At 49.0% G+C, this 20,453-nt stretch overlaps 1 protein-coding gene across 2 annotated transcripts; it reads right to left on the bottom strand.

The window, feature by feature from the left end:
- Nucleotides 1-6,038: 6,038 nt before the first annotated feature.
- SLITRK3 (SLIT and NTRK like family member 3) lies at nucleotides 6,039-11,680 on the bottom strand. Of its 2 annotated transcripts, none has more exons than XM_052685682.1 (2): nucleotides 10,686-11,680; nucleotides 6,039-9,812 (listed from the first exon to the last, which is right to left on the bottom strand). In XM_052685682.1, the coding sequence occupies exon 2, from the start codon at nucleotides 9,792-9,794 to the stop codon at nucleotides 6,927-6,929; it is 2,868 nt and encodes a 955-aa protein (XP_052541642.1). In that variant the 5' UTR covers nucleotides 9,795-9,812; nucleotides 10,686-11,680; the 3' UTR covers nucleotides 6,039-6,926. The 2 variants fall into 2 exon arrangements, with proteins under 2 accessions (XP_052541642.1, XP_052541643.1); XM_052685683.1 differs by having other exon boundaries at nucleotides 10,906-11,680.
- Nucleotides 11,681-20,453: the final 8,773 nt, after the last annotated feature.

The raw sequence follows: 20,453 nt of genomic DNA, 5'->3' as shown, positions 1-20,453 counted from the left end.
GTTACCAGAGCCCAGATTTTTCATTTTCATGTTCATTTTCATGAACATTTTCATGTTCATTTTGCACAGAAATGCTGCAACTTGGTTTTTCTAAGTGCTCGTCACTGTTCTAACCCCTGTGCCAAGTAGCTGTGAGGGACCACGGGTCTCTGATTGCTTGGGGTGAGAGCTAATGGTGCAGCAGGTTAGCTGGCCATATCTGGCCCTGTAACCCCACTAAATGGAGCTCTTCCTTTGAGCCTAACATAATAGGTGCTCTTGGGAATGAGAGGACACAGAAGCACAAACACATTGCAACTCTGAGCTCAAAGTGGCAGATCCTATGCTCTTTTGAGCATGGCTCCTTCATTCTCCAAAGCAAAGAGTAGAAAAGGGAGATTTGAAAGTCCTACTAAGAAGTAATCTTTGGTGATAACTTTCACATTGCAATGTTTTCATTTCTCCATTTTGATACCCCTCATTAAAACCAATCACAAAATGACAGCAACAAAACTGTAATTAGCCTTGATTTCCAAAGCAAAAGCATCCAAAGTTCAATAACAGACCTCTGTTCAAGGATTACTCAGATAACTGTCATGAAAACCACGAGCCATTTCATTTTTTTTTTAGGATTGCTGTTTCAGGAGTCTGCCAGCAATGGTGCCAAGTGTCACCAGCAGCAGAATAGATGGCAATGCCACCACACGCACCACGTCTCAGGTCTGACAGTGACTCTCCCCAATTTGGGAACACGTGTTTGAAACCACTATCTGCATCCCTACAGAGAACTTCCCTTCCTGGTACAGAGCTACACAACATGCCCAGCTTCCACGACACGTGCCATGCAAAGGAACTTTGCTCCCATTTGTCATGGTATCTATTTGTCTTCCCTGACTCAGAGAGATTTGACCCTTCACTAACCTAAAACTTTTCTTCTGAATTCATAGAATATATAGGATATTCTTGAGAGATACAGGCGATTCCAGTAGAAAAATAAAGATGTTAAAAAAGGTAAATGGACATTCAGTACATCACATGTTCAGTACACGACACACGACTGAGCTTTTAATATGCTATATTGTGCTATACCCTCTATAGTTATCTGTTCTTTTTAAGGCACACGACTTCTTAGTATTGCATATATGTACATCTTCCTAGTGTCAAAAAAATAATCCTTCATTTAGAATTTCAATCCTTCACATTCAAAATGTAAAGACTGATGCAGCATCCACTCCACGGAGGTACAACCCTTAGACAGGGAATTCCTATAGCAAAGCCAGTAACTCCTTGAACTTTCCCCCATCTTTTTCCCACAAAGAAGTGAACAATCTGACGCTCTACTGAAAGCCACCACAATATCAGCAGATTTAAAAGAGAAAATCCAATGTCTCCAAATGCTTTCATAATGATAAAGATAACCTACATCACGTCACACCCGTAACCTTCTGATGATCACCGTCTATAGCAAAACTGATGGCTTCAACAGTCACCCCTATCTCCCCAAGTGACCTAAACAAAAGTACAAACACACAACTTCAAAAGAACCGGGAAGCTCTAAGAATTAAGCAAAAGACATTTAAATATACACATACAAAAACCCAATTCTCGGTACTTGTAAATATTCTTGCTTTCAAAGAAAAAGGCAATACCAATAAGGTATTTGCAATTGTTACATGAATGATCTTGTTGGATATAGTAACCTAGAGATTGGCTCTCCGTTATACATTAGATCTGAACTCCTCCACCACTTCCTACATTTCATGAACCTACTGTGACACTACTGTGATATTTGCCTTCATGCAAGCTCTTTTCTTTCATACCAAAAAGTGCTAAAAATGGGTTATTCACTAATGAGGTCAATCGAGACAGTTACTAAACCAGTATCGCCTTTTTCCCTATGCTGTTCTCCATGTTATTCAGAAACAGTCCCATGGACTATTGAGGATACCTGGAACCACTGAACATAGGTTGCAATTTTCTGAGATTAGGCTTTGCTCCGCCTTTGGATCCGTTGATCAAAACTGAGCTGCAATGAAATCCACCACTGCTTTCAACAGGAATGGGATCAGACCTCAGCTCCATGCCCACACAAAGCTTTGCTCCTGGCATATTCCACTTCTTCCACAAGCACAATCATGCATCACATTGGGGCTTAGATATGTTTTCCAGAATAAATCAGTTTTTCTTTTCAAGAAGAGGGGGAAAAAGAGTATTTCCATCACACATTATTAAAAATGGCTTTTTTTTTTTTTTTTTACAAAGAGAAAGGTTTTAGTGTGAATAAGTTATGAAACTACATATGGGGTGAAATTCTACTGTACTTCTCACATGGAAACGACTGTTGTACAATCCAACCCATACATGAGCTTATTGTGAAAGTCAGATACGAGGAAGTCAGATTTCAAACCAAATCTTGGTTCAGCAAGGAGGAACATGCAATGTGCAGCAGAGTGTATCCATGCTGTAAAGGCAAATGCCATTGGAAGAAGTGCAATTCTGGAACGAGTTCACACCGAAATGGCCGGTGTGATTGCCAAAAGCCATATTCTCAGGCTGAGTAATGCAGATAAGCAGTGAACTTCCAAACTTACAGCCAGATTCTGCACACTCCCTTCACGTGAACACTTCTGCTGTAGACAGAGCCAATTTATCACACGCTGTTCATGTGAACCCTTCAACTCCATCTGAAGCAGGTACTTGAGTAAAGAAGGAGCATAGCACTCAAGAGCTGCTGCTAGCACACATCAGCCTTCCAGAAATAGAGACCATTGCATGCTGACAATCTGCAGAGACCTTTCTGTCATAATGCTGTTTATAGCAGAGAATACAAGTCGGTCTGCTTCAAACCACATCTACAAAGAGGACTCGCAGCCTGGTCTGGTGGTTGGTGACCCTGCACATAGCAGGGGGGTTGAAACTTGATGATCATCGTGGTCTTTTTCAACCCAGGCCATTCTATGAATATATTAAAAGTTTTTTGGTTTTTGTTTTTTGTTTGGAAAGGTCCCTGACAACATGCTGAGTTACCACAGCTTCACTCAAACTTTCTGACTCTCAGAGCAAATGATGTCTCCAGACACAGAATCCTTAGAATTAGAACATTCATCTGACCAGGGCAGTATGCTTCCTAGCATCCCACAAGACTTCAAGAGGCATTGTGCACTGTGGGAGTCAGACTATTCGTACCTCAACAACTAACATCACTACTGGTACAGTCAGTTCAGCAAAAGTTCAAGTTGCAAAGAGAACTTCTGACTCATCTAACATATCATCTTACATCAATGCCAATACCAAAGAAATACAAAAGAGCACTGAGCACTGTCATCATCATCTCTATTTCCCTGCATGCAGCTTTTACTGGCTGGGATTGGGACTTACCTGGTGGTTCCCGTCCTCTCCACCTGTAGGAAGAACTTCAATACAGTCAATGAGTGAGTAAAGCAAACACACAGCAACAGATTTACAGCACTGCTCTGAGCACCACCATAGGCTGACCTGCTGAAGCTGATACCACCTGCTTGTCACACACCATGCTAAAATACAGAAAGATTTATTTCAAGCACTATCCCATCAAACAGCTCCAACGTGAAGGTGGATCATTTGACTTTATTTGGTTCCTTCCCAATGTTATTAATGCTACCAATAATACCCCTGATGATGATGATAATCCCTGTGAATTAGGAGCAACTCAATCACAGCATGTAAATATTCACTCATCACACATCAGAGATGATGGATCCACTTTCTTTTCCTGCAGTGGGAAGCAATGCTCAACCTCAGCTTGACACAATGAAATAGCAAAATAGAAGTCATTGCAATATACATCAGATATCACAGTTATATATTAGCGACATTTCTAGAGGGAACCATCCCCAAATGGTTTCAGGGAGTCCCCAGCACACAAGGAAAAGGAAAAGCTTCCTACACGAGGAAAGAAAAATAACTCGATGTAAGCCAAAAATTATCTCTTTTAATACAAAATTCCATCATCATTGAACAAATTTATTTCCACTGAATAAATAGATTTCCTCACCAGCCACGGGTGAGGTTGCTACCTATAGTTATGCTGAAATTCTCTTGCCTTCCTGCATTGTAATTAAAATATAAACACTATTTGCAACTGGCTTTGCTATATTTGGATACAAGTATGAACACTTGGGGTCTGATGGCATTGCCAAATGTATGCAGCACCGCTCTCACTAGGGGTTGTACTTTAACCTGATTTGTACAGCTCCACGTGCTCCTTGCATGTCCCCTTATCAATGCAGTTATGATTATCACACCACAATGATTATCGTAAGAAAGATCTGGCCTCTGCACTCGGATGTTTATTATTTTTAACACGTCCATGCTCTTCTACTGTGCATCAAAAACAAACAAAAAGGATCAACCCAACAACCAGACAGGAAAAAAAAAACAAAACAACCAAAACCAAAAACCAACAGAACCCATAAAACAACCCCCCCCTTCCCCAAGCACATTAGAGCTGAACGCAGCAGTTATAAAATGCATTCAGCTCAATAGAGGGATCTGGGATCTCTGAATGTATAGCAATTATTATTATTTTACCAAGGACACGAAGCCAATGCTGAATTGCAGACATTTGGAGCTGTCCCTCCATTTCAAAGCACACACGGCTACTGCCAAGGATCAGGAAACTACTTCTGTCGCACCCAGATGCTTCTCTAAGACAGACTGACAAAAAGCCTGCAATAAGCAAACTCATTGATGCCATAAGTAGAGGCGCTCAGGGTGGAAACAAGCACTCACGGTTTTGCCTCCATTAAATGCATTGTGCTGGGTGGAAGAGAGTTGCTCCCAACAGAAAGGAGAGACAGCTGGGTCTGAGGTGACACCAAGCAGTGCTGGAAACCCCAAAGGGCAGAAATCCTCAACCTCCCTAACACCAACCAGATGAAACGCCCTCGGGGAGATACAATTTCAACGCAGGGCGAGGAAAGTAATCACAATTCACCTGGATATATTACCGTTACCCCATGAAGACAAGAAGAGATTTAGAGATAAGATTCGATCGCTCTCTACAGAATTCAAGCTTTAGGGCTTCAAGTCACCGTGCTCCGAGCTCTCCCCTCCTTGCCCTCCTCCCCACCATCCCGCTCAGAGACGCCCGGAGCTGCGGGGCCGCGATCGGACCGGGGCCGGACGGCAGCGGCTCAGCGGAAGCCAGTGCCGGTGTTATAGCGCCACCTTGCGGCCGCGTGGAGTCGCCGCCACCGCCCGGCTCTGATCCGCAGAGGCCAAGATACCGACCGGGACTTCCCCCAGCAGGGGCAACCCCATATCGTCTTTGGTCTGGCTCCGCTTTGAGCGGCTGATGCTTTAGGCATCCTTTTCCAGCTCGCACCGAGGTTTTGTTTTTGTTTTTGTTTTTGTTTTCCAAAATTGAAATGCGTTACAGTCGGTGCCCCTTCCCATCCCCCTTCATCAACTGCCATGAGAACGGCAGGAGCACCCCTAGCGATGCCCCCCTCCCCCTGGCCTAGCAGCAGGCAGAGGCAGCTCTCCACGAGAACGAGGGCTTAAATTCGCTGCCTATTTTTAAATACACGGAAACTGCCATCAGCGCGGCGCATCGTGGGAATACAGATTGTAAATCGGGTTTTAAGAAGTCTCGGGTGGTATCTTGGCGAGAGAAGCTGTACAGGGTTTTCTCTGTTAACATCACAGTGCATTGAACCGTTATTAATAAAATAGCTCTCGAGGTTAAAGTGGGAGAAGGAAATCTCATAGGGGGAAGCTGGAGTTTAAGGTTCAAGCTTTGTAGTCTTATATATACATATATATATATATGGAGATATATATATATGTATGTGCATGTTTTTGTTTTTTTTTTCAAAACGTTTTATTAGGAAAGCTATACCAGACGCATCACTGTACAATGATTAAACATTACCTTTACAATTTATATTCACTTGAAATTACAGAATAAATATAAGCACATCGTTGTACCTCGGTGTGTGCGTGTGCATGGTTGTGTGTATGAGAGAAAAACATTAAAAGTGCTTCCTACAAAGCTGTTAGTGACAGGTGCCCAGTAGCTGTTTTTTTTTTTTTTCTTTTTTTTTTTTTTTCTTTTTCCTCCTTTTTTTTCTATATGTTCGCGTGTTGCTTTTAGTAGGAAAAGTGCGGATGTCCTCAAAAAAAAAAACAAAAAAGAACAAAAAAAGAACAAAAAAAAAAACCCAAACAAACCATGGTGTCACGACGAAGCGTCACCGCGCATCCTCGAGGGGTGGGTGGGCCACGTGGGGACAACCCAGGGCTGCGGCCCCGCACCGTTGGGGGGGGGGGGAGTGATCCCGTAGGGGGCAGCAGGGTGGTGGTGAGGGTGTGTGTGTGTCTGTGTGTGTGTGCGAGGGAGAGAGACACGAGTGAGACATTCGAGCAAGACCCTCCCCTCCCTTCCCTCTTGCAGTTTCCAGGCATGCAGCAAACTGCGCTCGTTTGCTTCTTTGCAATTTTTGTTTGTTTGTTTGTTTGCTTGCTTGCTTAAATAAATGTACAGAATCTGTGCCATGATGGGCAAGAAGGAAGCAAGCCACGAAATGCCATCTTCCATCCCTCCCCCCCCCCTCCTCCCCTCCGAGGGAAAATATAGAGGGAGTTACTGCAAAACAAAAATAAAAGGGGGAAAAAAAAATGAAAAAAAAAAAAGAGAGACACATGGCATTTACTTAATCAGGATCAGTACAAAGATCCCCGATAATAATAATAATAATAATAATATACCTTAGACATGGCACAGTCAAAGTCTCAGTTTCAGTATAAAAAAATAATGATTGATTAACATCTGCTGGCAAAAGTCTGCGAAGGCACTTTGTCGATTAATGATCTGAGAACGGCCCCCCCCCGCTGCACTTCTGGCGGGGGGAGCACAGCTGGATCCTCGATCGCATGCGGCGGGGCCGGGCGGGCGGCGGGGCGGCTCAGAACCGGTACGTGGTCTTCTCCAGGACTTCGAGGTAATCCGGCTTGGTTTGGAGTTTGGCCCTTAACTCGAGGTATTCGCTTGTGGGGGTTTGGTGGTCTGAGAAGCCCTTTCCGGCCGCGAAGAGAAGGGTTTCTTTGAGCCTGGCGTCTTGCTGCAGGTCCGGGTATTGCATGCCAGGGGGGTGCACGTGCAGTTCCTTCAGCTTGGGCACGGTGCCGTACAGGCAGTCCACGAAGCCCACGGCGCACGGCGGCCGCTCGCGGTCCCGCGGGGCCCCCCCGCCGCCGCCGCCGCCGCCTCCGCCGCATCCCCCCGCCCCCGCTCCCCCGGGAGCTCCGGGGACCGCCGCCAGCCCTCCGCCCGCGGGGTGCTGGGGATGGACGGCGACGATGGTGTTGAGCTGCGAGCTGGACACGGCCAGGCTCCACTCCTGCTCCTTCTCCAGCAAAGTGCGGTAGTTGGTGCCCGGTTCCTGCGCGGCTCCGGCGGCGGCAGCGTGGGAGAAGCGCTCGCCGCCGCCCCGCAGCAGCTCGGCCGCCTCCCCGCCGCCGCCGCCTCCCCCCGCCGCCTCCTCCTCCTCCTCCCGCGGCTTGTAGATGGGGTTGTTGCACATCTGGGTCACCGGGTGCGGGATGTAGTCGTAGACGTGGCCCGCCGGGGGCGCCTTCTCCGGGGAGCGCTCCCCTCCGCCGCCCCCGCCGCCGCCGCCGCCGCCGCCGCCGCCGCCCTCCTCGCAGAGCCGCGGGCAGCGCAGCGGCACTCCGCCCAGGTCGGCCGCCTCCGCCCGCGGGCCGCGGAACGGCAGCTTCCGCCGGCGGCGGCGGAGCACGAAAGCGAAGAGCCCGGCGGCCACCAGCACGGCGGAGAAAAAGAGGACGAGGAGGCTGAGGATGAGGACGGAGAGTGGCACGGCGGCGCCGGGCGGGGGCAGCTCGTAGGCGGCGGCGCCGGTGGCGGCGGGCGGCGGAGGGGCGGCGGCGGCGGGGGGCGAAGCGGCGGCGGCGGCGGCGGGGCGGAGGGCGGCGGGGCAGAGCGCGGCCAGCTCCAGGGCGCGGAGGTCGCGTCGGGCCAAGCGCTCGGGGCTGGCGCACAGCACCTCGCCCACCACGCTGACCGAGCTGAGGGCCTCCAGCCACTGCTTGAGAGGCACCAGCTCGCAGGTGCAGTCCCAGGGGTTGAGCTTCAGGTCGATCTGCACGATGGCGTGCAGGTGCTCCAGCACCCCGGCCACCGGCAGCGCCAAGAAGTGGTTGTTGCGGAGGTTGAGCCGGGCCAGCGAGGTGCCGGCAAAGGCGTCGGTGGGCAGAGTGCGCAGCAGGTTGTCGTTGAGGAAGAGCAGCTTCAGGTTGGGCATGAGGCTGAAGGCCGCCGGCTGGATTTCCCTGATCAGGTTGTACTCGAAGTACAGGTAATGCAAGCTCTGCAGGCCCCGGAACATGCCCGGGGTGAGCCGCTCGATGTCGTTGCCGTTCAGGTAGAGGCTCTTGAGATTGGGCAGGTTGATAAAAGCCCCGTCCTGCACATAGGAAATGCGGTTGTTCCCCAGGTGTAAGAGATCCAAAGAGGAAAAATTCCAGAAATCGGAGCGGTAGATTTTCTGTATCAAATTCCCGCTCAGGTACAGCTTCTTGGCGTTCAGGGGCCTGGGCAGGAGCTCAGAGATGTTGTGGAAGCCTCTCTCCTTGCAGTTGACCGTCAGGCCCAGGTCGTTGATGTGCAAGCTGCAGGAGCAGCCCGTGGGGCAGATGATGGGGATGGGAGGCCGGGTCTGGTAGGCGGCCACGGGCGGCTGGTTGGGCCCAGGGTACAGCCCACGGGGCGTCGGAGGAGGCCGGGGCACCCGGGGCTGCTTGGTGGGCTTGGGCTGCTTGTTGGAGGTTTTGTACTCAACCGAGGAAGCGGTGAAATGGAAGGAGGACAGCATGGAGGAGGGCTTGGTAGGCCACGCGTTCTCCTTGCTGGAGGACAGCTGGGGGATGCCCAGGCTGGCTTCCACCTCGGAGTCGGACAGCATGGGGCACAGCTTGCTCCGCTTGATCTCCCGCAGGTCCTTGCCGTGGAAGTGGAAGGGGGTCTCGCAGGTGATGTCCCCTACCAAGGCGGTGTAGGGGATGCGCTCCAGCCAGCTCTTCAGCTGCACGATCTCACACGTGCAGTTCCACGGGTTCTCCTCCAGCTGAATCTCCATCAGGCTCCTGCCAATGTGGTCCAACATCCCGCGGTACGAGAGCACTTTCAACCTGTTCCCGCGCAAGTCCAAGTGGGTTAAGGACACGGACTTAAATAGGTTGGTGGGAAGCATGGGGATGAGATTGTCATTTAGGATAAGGACCCTCAATTTACTTAGGTTTCGAAAAGCCCCGCTTTCAATCCGCTTAATGACATTGTAATCTGCCTGCAGATATTCCAGACTTTCCAAACCCAGGAAAGTGTCGTTTCTGAAAATGTCCAATTTGTTCTCGTGCAAATACAACCTCTTCAGGACCCGGAGCCCGTTAAAAGCCCCCGTCTGAATGTCCTGCAGTGCATTGTTCCCGAGGTTAATGGACACAGCGTTGTTTAAGTGAAGAAAACTGTTGGTGTACAATTTCCTCATGGAATTCCTCTGCAGATAAAGTTTAAAAGGTCTCGACCACGACTCTGTTATCTGACTAATATTTATAAATCCCTTGTTGTCACAATGTATATGGAAAAGGCTCTCCTTCACTTCACAGTAGCATGGATCGAAGCAAGGCTCATCCAGTTCCTCCGAGTCCTCTATTAAGGGGATGGGTGTAGTCCATGCTAGAGCAATTGTGCTTAGAAGAATTATCCACCACATCCTTCCTTTGTGAAGCGTCTCTGCCGAGGAAGGTTTCATCATTTGTTGACGTTTACAAAACTGCAATGGGAAACAAAATGCAGATTTTCAGTATCCCTGTCCTGCCCCGCTCCATACACCGAGCCCCTACCTGCCAGACTTGTGTCAGACTCCTGCAAAGTTCAGCAGTGCTTGGCTGGATGTTCACAACACGCTCTGAGGGTGTCAGATGCGCGAGCCTTGCCCTGATTTATACCTAAGAGATGTTGAAGGTTTAATCACGCGATATCAGCCTCCCTCCGCCCCCCAGGAGGTGCCACCTATATAACCAGGAGAGCACATGCAGACCCTACAGCAACACAAGCACACAGCAGGACGTGTTGCCTCTCTGCCTGTGTTCCACCACAGCACAGTCATTCACAACCACACGTCGTTGCTACTTGTTTGCAAGGCTTAGAGCCATCATTGCCCGCATGGATACAGGGATATCTCCCCAGTGGGACTCTCTGCTGTCTCTCTACAGCTCTCAGGTTGCCCGAGGAGGCTGTGGATGCCCCATCCCTTAGAGACATTCAAAGCCAAGCTGGATGTGGCTCTGGACAGCCTGGTCTGCTGGTTGGCGACCCTGCACATAGCAGGGGGGTTGAAACTAGATGATCATTGGGGTCCTTTTCAACCCAGGCCATTCTATGATTCTCATCCATGCAAACTCTCAAAGTTACCAAATTCCAGCCCTTCCATCTCTCTCCCTGCCAGCTCCGTGCATTCTGTAGGTAAGTTGGGAGGAATGTGAGGTTTGCTGATGTCCCTACCAGAACGCTTCCCTTCCGGCACCCCCACAATATCTTTAAAGCAGCAAATGGTTAACAACCCTGATCTAAAGGAAAACATTCCCCATCCGAACAAAACCACAACATTATTGCAGCTGGTAAATTATCATAGATAGATACATACCACATATTAGTCATTTTAGCTGATTAAAGCGTTTAGAGATGATTAATCTTGCTAAAGCACATGCCCATGCGATCAGCAGATCTAAGGGGAAGTGACAGCTCGGAGGCAGCCAGGATGGAGCGCTCAGCCTGCCTCGGGGTAGGCTGTTCTGTGCCCCAGCACCAAGCAGGAGACCCGGTTAGAAAGCTGAAAGTGGAAGAGAAAATGCCTTGGCACTTACCAGCCGGTAAATTATCTATCCTACTATATGCGCTTCCGAATGAAGGCACCGTTCTTCTCCAATCAGATGAAAATAATACTGTACTAATGAGATGCAGCTCCTTCAACATACCATTTCCCCCATCCTTCCACCCGATATTTTAAATGTATGGGCACAGAGCAAATGCTAAGGGCGGCGAGAATAGCGGCGGTGATGCAGCCTTCCTTGAATCCCTGAAATGCCCGTTGGAATTATTTGGAGCAATCACTGCTTTTAGTCTTAATCTCCCAACAGAAAAGGTCCTTTTTGCCTTCCACGCGTGAGAACTGGAACGTTTTGCCCCCCCACTCCCCCCCCACCCCCCGTCCCCAAACTTAAGAGCAGAAAGATGCGTTTCGAAGAGAGAAATGCCAAAGGAGAAGAAATCCTTCGGATCAACTTGCAAATGAAACCCTCCCCTGTGGGAAAGAGATGGTTGGAAGCATGAAAAGAGAAATACCCTCTGCAATTAAAGCCAGCATCTAATTGGGGAGAAGGGAGAGAGATGAGAGCTCTATTGCAGTATCAGTCTCTCTGTCTCCTCTGCAAAAATAGCCACTTAAGTTCTTTCTCTTCTGTAATAAAATATTAATAATAGCAATAATAATGCTAATACTAATAATAAATAAAGGGGGTTATTATATCTCCTTTTGGGGAGAGGGGGTGTCTCTGACCCTACGCGAAGACAAAAGGATCCAGAAAGCCGTACTTACCGGTCTGCAGGAGAGATTTTAGCACATCGTTACAGAAAAAAAAAAAAAAAAGAGGGGGGGGGGGGGGGGGGGGAGGAGAAAGGGGGGGGAAAAAGCCCGAGTTTAAAGCTTGCTGTTCCCTCAGCCTCTCCCTCTGCCTCTCTCCCTCTCTCCACTCCTGCTGAAGCTGAGGCAAAAGAAAAAAAAAAAAAAAAAAAAAAAAAAAAAGAACCGAGCCTGCGACGTGCTGGGAATGCAATGAGCCCCTCAATGATCTTCTTTAGGATGCAGAGCTGCTGTTTGGCACACTCAATGGAGGAGGGAACGGAGGGGCTGCTGCTGCTGCTGCTGCTGCTGCAGGCTTCAGCCGCCGCCTTCACCGGGCAGCGCGGAGCGGGAGCGCCGGGGCGCGGCGGCGTCGGATGCGCTCCTTCCCGGGTGTGTGCGGTGTGTGCGGTGTGTGCGGTGCGTGTGTGTGTGTGTGTGCGCGGTGCTGCCCTGGATCAGGCTTTTCCACGTCATGAAAATGAGCTTCAAGAAGGGGAACAAATGGAGGGGGCGCGCTTGGCACCAGGTCGGGGGCGCGCATTTGGGAAGCCCTGACTATACATTTTTTTTTTTTTCTTTCTGCCTTTTTTTTTTTTTTTTTAAGAGGGAAGGAGGGGGCTGGTTGGCGGAGAGGAAGTGGGAAATGAGCAGATGGGGGAGGAAAAAAAAAAAAAAGAGCAAGAAGAATCAGAGAGGAAAAAGCCGCCGGGATAGGTCACAATTGGCAACCCCTTCTCGTTTAAATAATGATAAAAATAAAAAACTGACGGCAATCAGAGATGCCCTGACTGCGGGGATGCGGCGCGGAAGGCAGAGCTGTCCCAGCTCGGCCGCTCCGCTCTCCGCGCATCGCCCGCTGCTCCCCGCGCTGCTGCCCGTCCCGCTACGTCCGGCCCCGCAGCTCCTCCAGGACCCAGCAGCCAACCTTCCTCCCTCCCTCCGAGGAAGCAAAGCCCAAAACCTGGTGGCGGAGGACACGCTGCACCTCTCGCATCCTTCCCCTCGGCGCAAGACGGGGCGCGTTCCCATGCGCGGAGTTTGCGCGGAGGCGAAGGGGCCGGCACCTGGGCGCCCCGGGGAGCCGCAGGCAGGTAACGGGGCTGCGGGGCGGGAAGGGGGCGCGGCCCGCGGAGGATCCGCGGAGAGGAGCGCAGCGCAGCGGGAGGCTTGCGCGTGTCCGCTCGGAGCTGAAAGTCGCGCTATGCGCGGAAGGAACCGCGGGCTGTTCCTCCTCTGAATGGCACCCGCGGGTCCCCTCTGAGATAGGTCAGGTCAGGGACGCGGCACCCGATGTCCTCCGTATCCCTGATGTCCCTTCTGTCCCCGGAACCTCCCGCATCACCGCTGCCCCGCGCGTCCCCACCTCCCGCAGCCGCTCACGCCCATCCCGGGCACACGCAGCTCCGCGTATCCCCGCACCCATCCTTCGAAACCAAACTCCCCCAGTGCTCGGCCGGGAGAACACTTAACTGCACCCTCGGTTCGGCATCGCGAAGTTGTCGGGCGGACCTGCAGAGGCTGCGGGGAAAGCCCGGGGGTCCTCCCGCCGCCCCGCCGCGCTCTCCGCGGACAGGGGCGCAGCTTCCGCGCCCGCTGCCGGGCACCATGTTTGCCAGGCTCCGCCGCTCTCTTTCGCCGGTGCAATATGGAAGCGGCGCTCCCTCCTAATTAAAGTGCTGCATCATTCGTTTGGGTGAAGAGGGAGCGACGTGGGATATCGGCAGGCAGCGTGCACCTGGCTCCCCTTTAAAAAAAAAAAAAAAAGAAAGAAAGAAAAAGAGGGGGGAACGGGGCGGGGAAAAAGGGCAAATCTCAGCGGTTTGGTCCTTCTGAGCCGGCTGTGAGAAGCGACCTCTTCACTCCCCGCTTTCGGGGACCGGTGGGGCTGCACCGCCCGCCCTGACCTTGCACCGCCGCTTCCCCGGAGCGCAACTTTCCCCAACGCCCACGAGCGGCGCCCGTTCTTTTCCTCCGGCAGAGCGGCTGCCTCCGAATTTGGGAGCTTTGGGCCGAGAAATGGGGGCAGCCGAGCGGCCGGGGGTGCCTCTCTGCGTTCCTTCTCCGCTCTCACCGTCCGGCGCTCGGCTCTCGAAGGTGGGGGCATCACCTCCCCTGCTGTCACCTGCGGGCGTGCAGAGGGGGGAGGTGTGAGCTGGCCATGCTGGAAACCCTATGTATGTCATGTCATGTATGTCACCCCCCGCTGCCTATGTCCTCCCCGGGCAAAACCTAGACACGGCCCCAGGCCATTGCTCCTCGAAAGCTGCCCTCCGCACCCCTCACCCCCCTCGGCAGCCTTTGCCTCCACTCTGCTGGTGGTGGTGGTTGTTGGCGGGGGGGAGGAGGGGGTGATTGACAGGAGCTCTGGCTCAGGGTATGGCACTGATGTAACCGAGAATGAGACGTCACTTGGTTATTAATAATAACAATTATTATTGGCATGCGAGTTGTTTCCTTGCAAAAAGCCATCGTGGAGCTGAGCAGTTGGGGAAGATTTGGGTGCCCTCCTGTCTGCCTCTGTGCAGCCTTGGCCATAATTCCTGATATTCACCTTTTCCCCCTCTGAAAAATAAAGGAGAGAAAAGTCCCGGACAACTTTTGTGACAAATTAGACAAGGATACTTGAACAGTTATTGTGCCTTTATAAAGGCGTCATTACAGCTTTCCAATTCCACTGGAGGCTACCATTCCCCCCACTGCAGTCATTGCAACGCAGTCATTTAATGCCTCATTCAATCTGCAGTGTAAACCAACTCGTTCCTCCTCTAAAAGAAGTGGTGATGTTTGAGAGAATGAGGGAGTTTTCCACCAAAGCTCTGACTGTCCACAAATAAATATTCTGATCATTAATAGTCTCTTCTGTCTCAGGCAACGCACGGTAAGGGCTGAAGCAATAAATAGAGCAAGGACAAGGGAAACTCTGTTGTAATTATTACAGATGGGAGCTGCTTTCTGGCTCTCTGTATTTTGCTAAAGCTGGGAGGTTTTGGCTCTGTGTGTTGTGAGGATTTCATGCTGGCAGGGCCTGGGCTCTGGCTGGACTCCTGCCTCCAAGCCCCATGGCAGCTCTGTGTCCCACATCTGGTAACCCCTCTTTTGTCCCCATGGGATTTCCATGTTTGTGGTGTGTAGTTGTGATGGTTTTAACTACTAAATGTAGTTAAAATTGAGATCCCCCTTCTCTTTTTTTCTTTCTTTTTTTTTTCTTTTTTTCTTTTTTTCTTTTTAAGACAACCTGTCAAAAGAAGTTCTTGGCTTTGTATATTATGTGTTGTGTAAACTGAGCAGTACTGGTGTCTTTGAAAACGTTGACAGTGGGAAATCAGAATGGAGACCCACAGCAGTCAGTGGAACAGCTTATGAGGCTTGGCTTCTCCTCTTCCCTCTCTCCTACTTAGTTAATTTATCAAGCAGAGTCGGAGAAAGAAAATAATCAGTGGAATTTCCCTGCAGACCTTGTTTGGAGGGTGACAGTTCCACTGAAATCTGCATCATGTTGTCCCTGTTTTTGGGGGAGCCATGCTCTCTATCACGCCAGTAGCTTAGCTCCATGGCCAGAGGGGCTATGACACATCCAGAGCTGTCCTGTGCCCCACTGTCAACACAAGGTTCCACTACCCACTGTGGGGTTGGGCTCAGCCAAAGCACTGTCTCTGTCCCCCATACAAGAGAGGCTGCAGAAGGCCTCAGGTCACCCTCAGCCCACCATGAACTCAGCTGAAGGCTGGTTTCCTTCTCTCCACAAAGAATGTGACAAGCCGTATAGGAATAGCCAGGATGGATCATTTGAGCTGCAGAAGCAGTTGTTGAATGTGGAAGAAATGTGAGAATTTTAAACTGTCCTTTTCCAGCTGGAATCCTTCAGGCTGGAGAGCCTCTTATGTTGAACTGCTGCTCCCAGCCACAGTTTTTACTATCAGCCACCTCATTACCAGCTATGTATTATCCTGTGGAATAGCAGTTGATGTTTCCAAGGCTATACTCAGTGTAACAGATGCATACAGAATATCATCTTTACACAAAGTTAAGGAACAGTGGTGCAGAGAGCAAAACATTCACATTATACTCCTAATGCCAAAGTCCTGGGCTGCAGTAAGCTCAATGGAAGGACACTTGGGTTGGACAGAAGCCCCAGCCATGCCTTCACTAACAACGTACATGTAATTGGTTTTCACTCTTGGGAATTTTTTTCAGCAGATAAATTTTGCCCAGCATTCAATTCTACGAGTAAATATTAAAAGGAAAGGATGAAAGAACTACTGGATAGTATTAAAATAGAACAGCAAATACCAGCAAGCCACGAGTGCACTATTTCCAACGGATTGTTATTAAAAATAAAAGAGAAAAGTGGGCAAAAGAGAAGGGAGATTTTCATGGACAGAATTGACAGTTCTGTTATCCTCACCAGATCCTGACATTTCAAGATCAGTTTTTATCTAATGATTCAACGGCCTTAAATATTTCTTTCCAGTCAATCAGGTATGGCTATAGCTATTTTCCCACCTCAGACACAGAAGCCCACATTATTTTATTTTTTTTTCCAAGCATGCTGATATTTATTAGAGCCAGTGTCAAAAAACTTCGCACTCCATTTATATATGAGCTTCTCTTTGGCCTTTATTAGGATGATGTACAGCTATGGTTAGGCATGCACGGCTCCTCTGACAGCAGCCAGGATTTCGTGTGCGGATCAAAGGTAGAATAATTCCCCCAGGGCGCGTCCTCCGTGTGAGCCAGAGTTATGAGCTCTGCTCCAGCACAGGGTGGGAGCTCCTCCAAGTCACTCTGCAGCCCATCAGCTGCTCTTTCCTTCCTGTGGATGTGCTGCATGTTGTTAAGCTTGTCTTTTCAGCGGGGTTATTTTTTTAACCCGATGGCACAAATACAGGTTCTGATGTCCTAAATGGGGCTGCAAAGGGTTGCAACGCGGGTCAGAAGCGTGGTGTCTGCATCTCTCCATCCATGTCCACGTCCCAGTGGAAGGACACAGAGGTGGTACCTCGCTTTCGTACAAAAAAAATCTTGGATAATGCAAAAACAAAGGAGACACTCATAGCCAGACTGGATGGGACCCTGCACAGTACTTGCTCTAGCAGTTGTCAAAAAGCCCATAGCATGGGGTTGGAACTGGATGATCACTGAGGTTCCTTCCAACCCAAGCACTTCTCTGATTCTGTGTATTCCAGAATAACCATTCGGGATTATTTTTACATGGATGCACACAGCATGTAAACTTTTCCTTTTGCACTCTCTAGCTTGCTTTCGTGGTTTCTTTTTCACCTTTTGGCCAATCTTCTATGCATCCCAGTTCCTTTATTTTGCCCGGACACATGAAAATGGAGATAACAGCACAAACACTGTAAGCAACAGCACGGATTTTCAGGGCATCCGGATTTAGAGTTGCCAGAATTAGAAACATGAGCCCTCTGAGATCAGGCTAGGGCAATTCCCCAGTTCTGGGCCATAAAGCCAATCAATTTGAAGTGTAATAGAAGCCACTATTACTGCACCGGATTCCGTGTGAAGGAAGGCACTTACCGCTCATTTGGAAAGAAAAGCTCATATTCCAAATTGCTTTTTAGATCAGGTTTGATCCTACTTTTAGTGATGTCAGCAGTGACACTCTCGCTCAGCCCCGCAGTGCCAGAATTTTCCATTTGCTGTTTGCTGCTCTCCCCATCTCCTCCCTTGCTGCACTCCTGTCAGCTCTGCTCCTTGCTGTTCACCAGAGAGGACAGTTGGGATGCAGAGATAGACCTTATCTCGCAGCTGGGAGGCAGCAGAATGGATCATCATCTTAATCTCTTAGAGGAAGCAGTTCAACAGTCGTGGAAGAGATGGTGAGGATGTCTGCTCTGCTCCTGCACGCCTCGCTCTCCTTACTTTTTGCTGCTGCTGACACCAGTCTTCTAGTACCCTCTTGCTGTTAACAGGAGGTGATCTTTCATCCTCACTGGGCTCTGCTATGAAGTCCAAGATGAGCTGACTCGGTTTCAGTTAGGTGTAATGGTGTAATGCACTAATGGAAGTCTACAAACGTCAAAAGAGCCTGATCTTAAATGCTTGGACCTTTTCTAATATGTAAAACCACAAGCCATAATACTTGGGCTACTAGCACAGGATGCATTAACACATTAGCATGCTCTTAAAATATTATTTTTATCACACTGATGTTATTAAATTGAGAGAGATGGAACCAGCAGAAGTACCCTGAGTGCAGCTCAGCCCTCAGCTCCAAGTTGACTGCTGGGGGGACATTGTCTGGCCTTCCCATCCCAGGGAAGGACTCTGCTGCCTTTCTGGAAATGGAGTTTTTGCAGTGGAAACGGGCATCCAAATAGAATAGCGTGGCTATCCCTTGTGTGCAGTAGTCCCCCATTTCCTTGTCCTAATTAAAGCAGCATTATGTTGTACAAGAGAAAAGAAAATGAGGCAAACATCATCTTTTCACATTTAGCACATTCACACCACAATAGGTCTTCTCCATTTAACCTTTTATCTAACACTGAATTTCTTTCTCAAGGAACAGGGAACTAACCTTTTTAGATCACTACTTCCAGACAGTCATTAATACAGATGTATGAGAAGGATCACAGGTCAAGAAACCCCAACTTGTGAGGAAGGAACAAATTAGGAATGTTCCAAACACAAGAGTGGAAGAAGCATGATGAGAATCCTGAATTATATATGGAAAAAATAAAGGGAATACTTTGCTCCCAATGGCATAAAAAAGGAACATGAAAGAACTGATGGTTCATCAGGATGTGCATAGCTAAACCATGTACGTAGCACCATATAGTCATGTTCTGAACTCATGAAAATTGGCTCAAATGGTAATCTTGGAAGTCTACACGTGTAAATCTATTTATATACTTCTGTATGAGTACACAAAAGAAACACGTTCATATCTATATCTTTGGATGGTTTCATCTCTCTTTGACATTTCATAGAATCTCAGAATGGCCTGGGTTGAAAAAGACTGCGATGCTCATCAAGTTTCAACCCCCTGCTGTGTGCAGGTCACCAACCAGCAGCCCAGGCTGCCCAGAGCCACATCCAGCCTGGCCTTGAATGCCTGCAGGGATGGGGCATCCACAACCTCCTTGGGCAACCTGTTCCAGTGCATCATCACCCTCTGTTTGAAAAACTTCCTCCTAATATCCAACCTAAACCTCCCCTGTCTCAGTTCAAAACCATTCCCCTTGTCCTGTCAAAGTTTCTGTGTTTAGGGATTTGATTTTCCATTTGTTTTCTGTCTTCCTGCACCATCTGTCTATCTCCACTTGGTGATCTAGGCACCAGCAGCATCTTCTCAGGTGGTCGCCATCTTAAAGCTGGAATTTTAGGAAAAATCTTGCTATGGTAACACCTACAAACAGCGCTGAGAATTGTTATTCCTGAATATAGAGACAAACCTTAGCTCATAAGAAGGACAGAACTGTGGTGTAATGTAAAATCCACAACCATACTACTCAGCATCTCCCAGCCACTTTTGCAGCCTTAAACAGCAGCAGTTTCAAAGAGGGCGAGGAGCTTCCTTTTAGCTGTTGATTTAACTAGGCTTAAAATCCAATGAATAATTTGTGTGTAGTTCATCAGCTCGTGGGGCTCGCAGCGCCTGCACACCACGTAATGAGCTGCACATCCCACTGGGAAAGCTTTATGGCCAGAACACCACTACAGGACTGTCAACATAAAACATGGAAGGGAATCAGAAATGGAATGAACGCATACAGGTTTAAAATCAGGCCCATAAATACGTGTCACACCTGTCCTCCGGGTGGTCAGCAGCAATCAAGCTGTTATAAACCAAATGCATTCTCATAGCAGTGCTGTCTGAGCCGTCCTCCCCTCTGTGCTGAGCAAAGGGAAGGCCCTGAGCAACACTGCAAGGGCTGCAACCAAGGTGACATTAATACATCCTGCTAAATACACAATGAGCCCATGAAAATAAAAGGCTAATTATGTTCTACTGCATTTAACCATCTTAGGGAAAAAAAAAAAAAAAAAAAAAAAGCCAACAAACAACCCACATTGAAAATAGGTTCACAGCAAGTGTGTTCTCCACCCAGCAAGCTGCTGCACTTTCCCACAGAGGTCACAGTGCCTTTGGAAGTCGTCTTGCATAGGGATTAATAATAATAATTTACACTGTGGGAGTGCCAAGGATTCCCTCTGTGTTGGATACTGCAAGAACATAATATTACAGACAGGAAGTTCCAGGCTGGTGACCAATGTGTGTGAACACACTTCTGGTTGTTTCTCTTCATACTCCAAGCTCAGCAACACATGACGAATTCATGACATTGCCGAGTTATTAATTTGAACAGGTGATTTTCACATTGTTTTTTTGTTGGTGTTGTTGTTTCCAAAATAAGCTATAAAGGAAGATCCAACCTTTGGGATCTCACTACTCACTTGGGATCTCAGAAGGCCCCAAATTCTCACCTAACTAGTGGTAAGGATGCATCCTATCCTGCCAAGCCAGGGGAGCCTCCAGCCCAGGGATTCTGTTTGCATCTCAGCACAAAGCCTTCTTTTTGCCTTCTTGAACTTTCAGAGATGGTATTATTACATCCTTAAGTGACGCTGCCCAGGGTGTAATGTTAATCTGTGCCATTTAGGAGATTGTTGTTGTTAGGAAGGGATCTGATTGTCCTGAAGCAATTTGGGGCTAGCCTTGCAGAGCTGCTATGGAGGCTTCCAAACTTCAGGGCTTTCCCAGATCCAACACAGGATGGACAAGGAACTGGCGTCTCCCTGCTAGAACAATTTTGCTGCTGGGCTGCA

The sequence above is a fragment of the Tympanuchus pallidicinctus genome, unplaced genomic scaffold (assembly GCF_026119805.1).
Source record: "Tympanuchus pallidicinctus isolate F22 unplaced genomic scaffold, pur_lepc_1.0 scaffold22, whole genome shotgun sequence".
Taxonomy (NCBI): domain Eukaryota; kingdom Metazoa; phylum Chordata; class Aves; order Galliformes; family Phasianidae; genus Tympanuchus; species Tympanuchus pallidicinctus.
The sequence above is the reverse complement of the archived record's forward strand: the minus strand, read 5'-3'. Positions and strand labels throughout refer to the sequence as shown.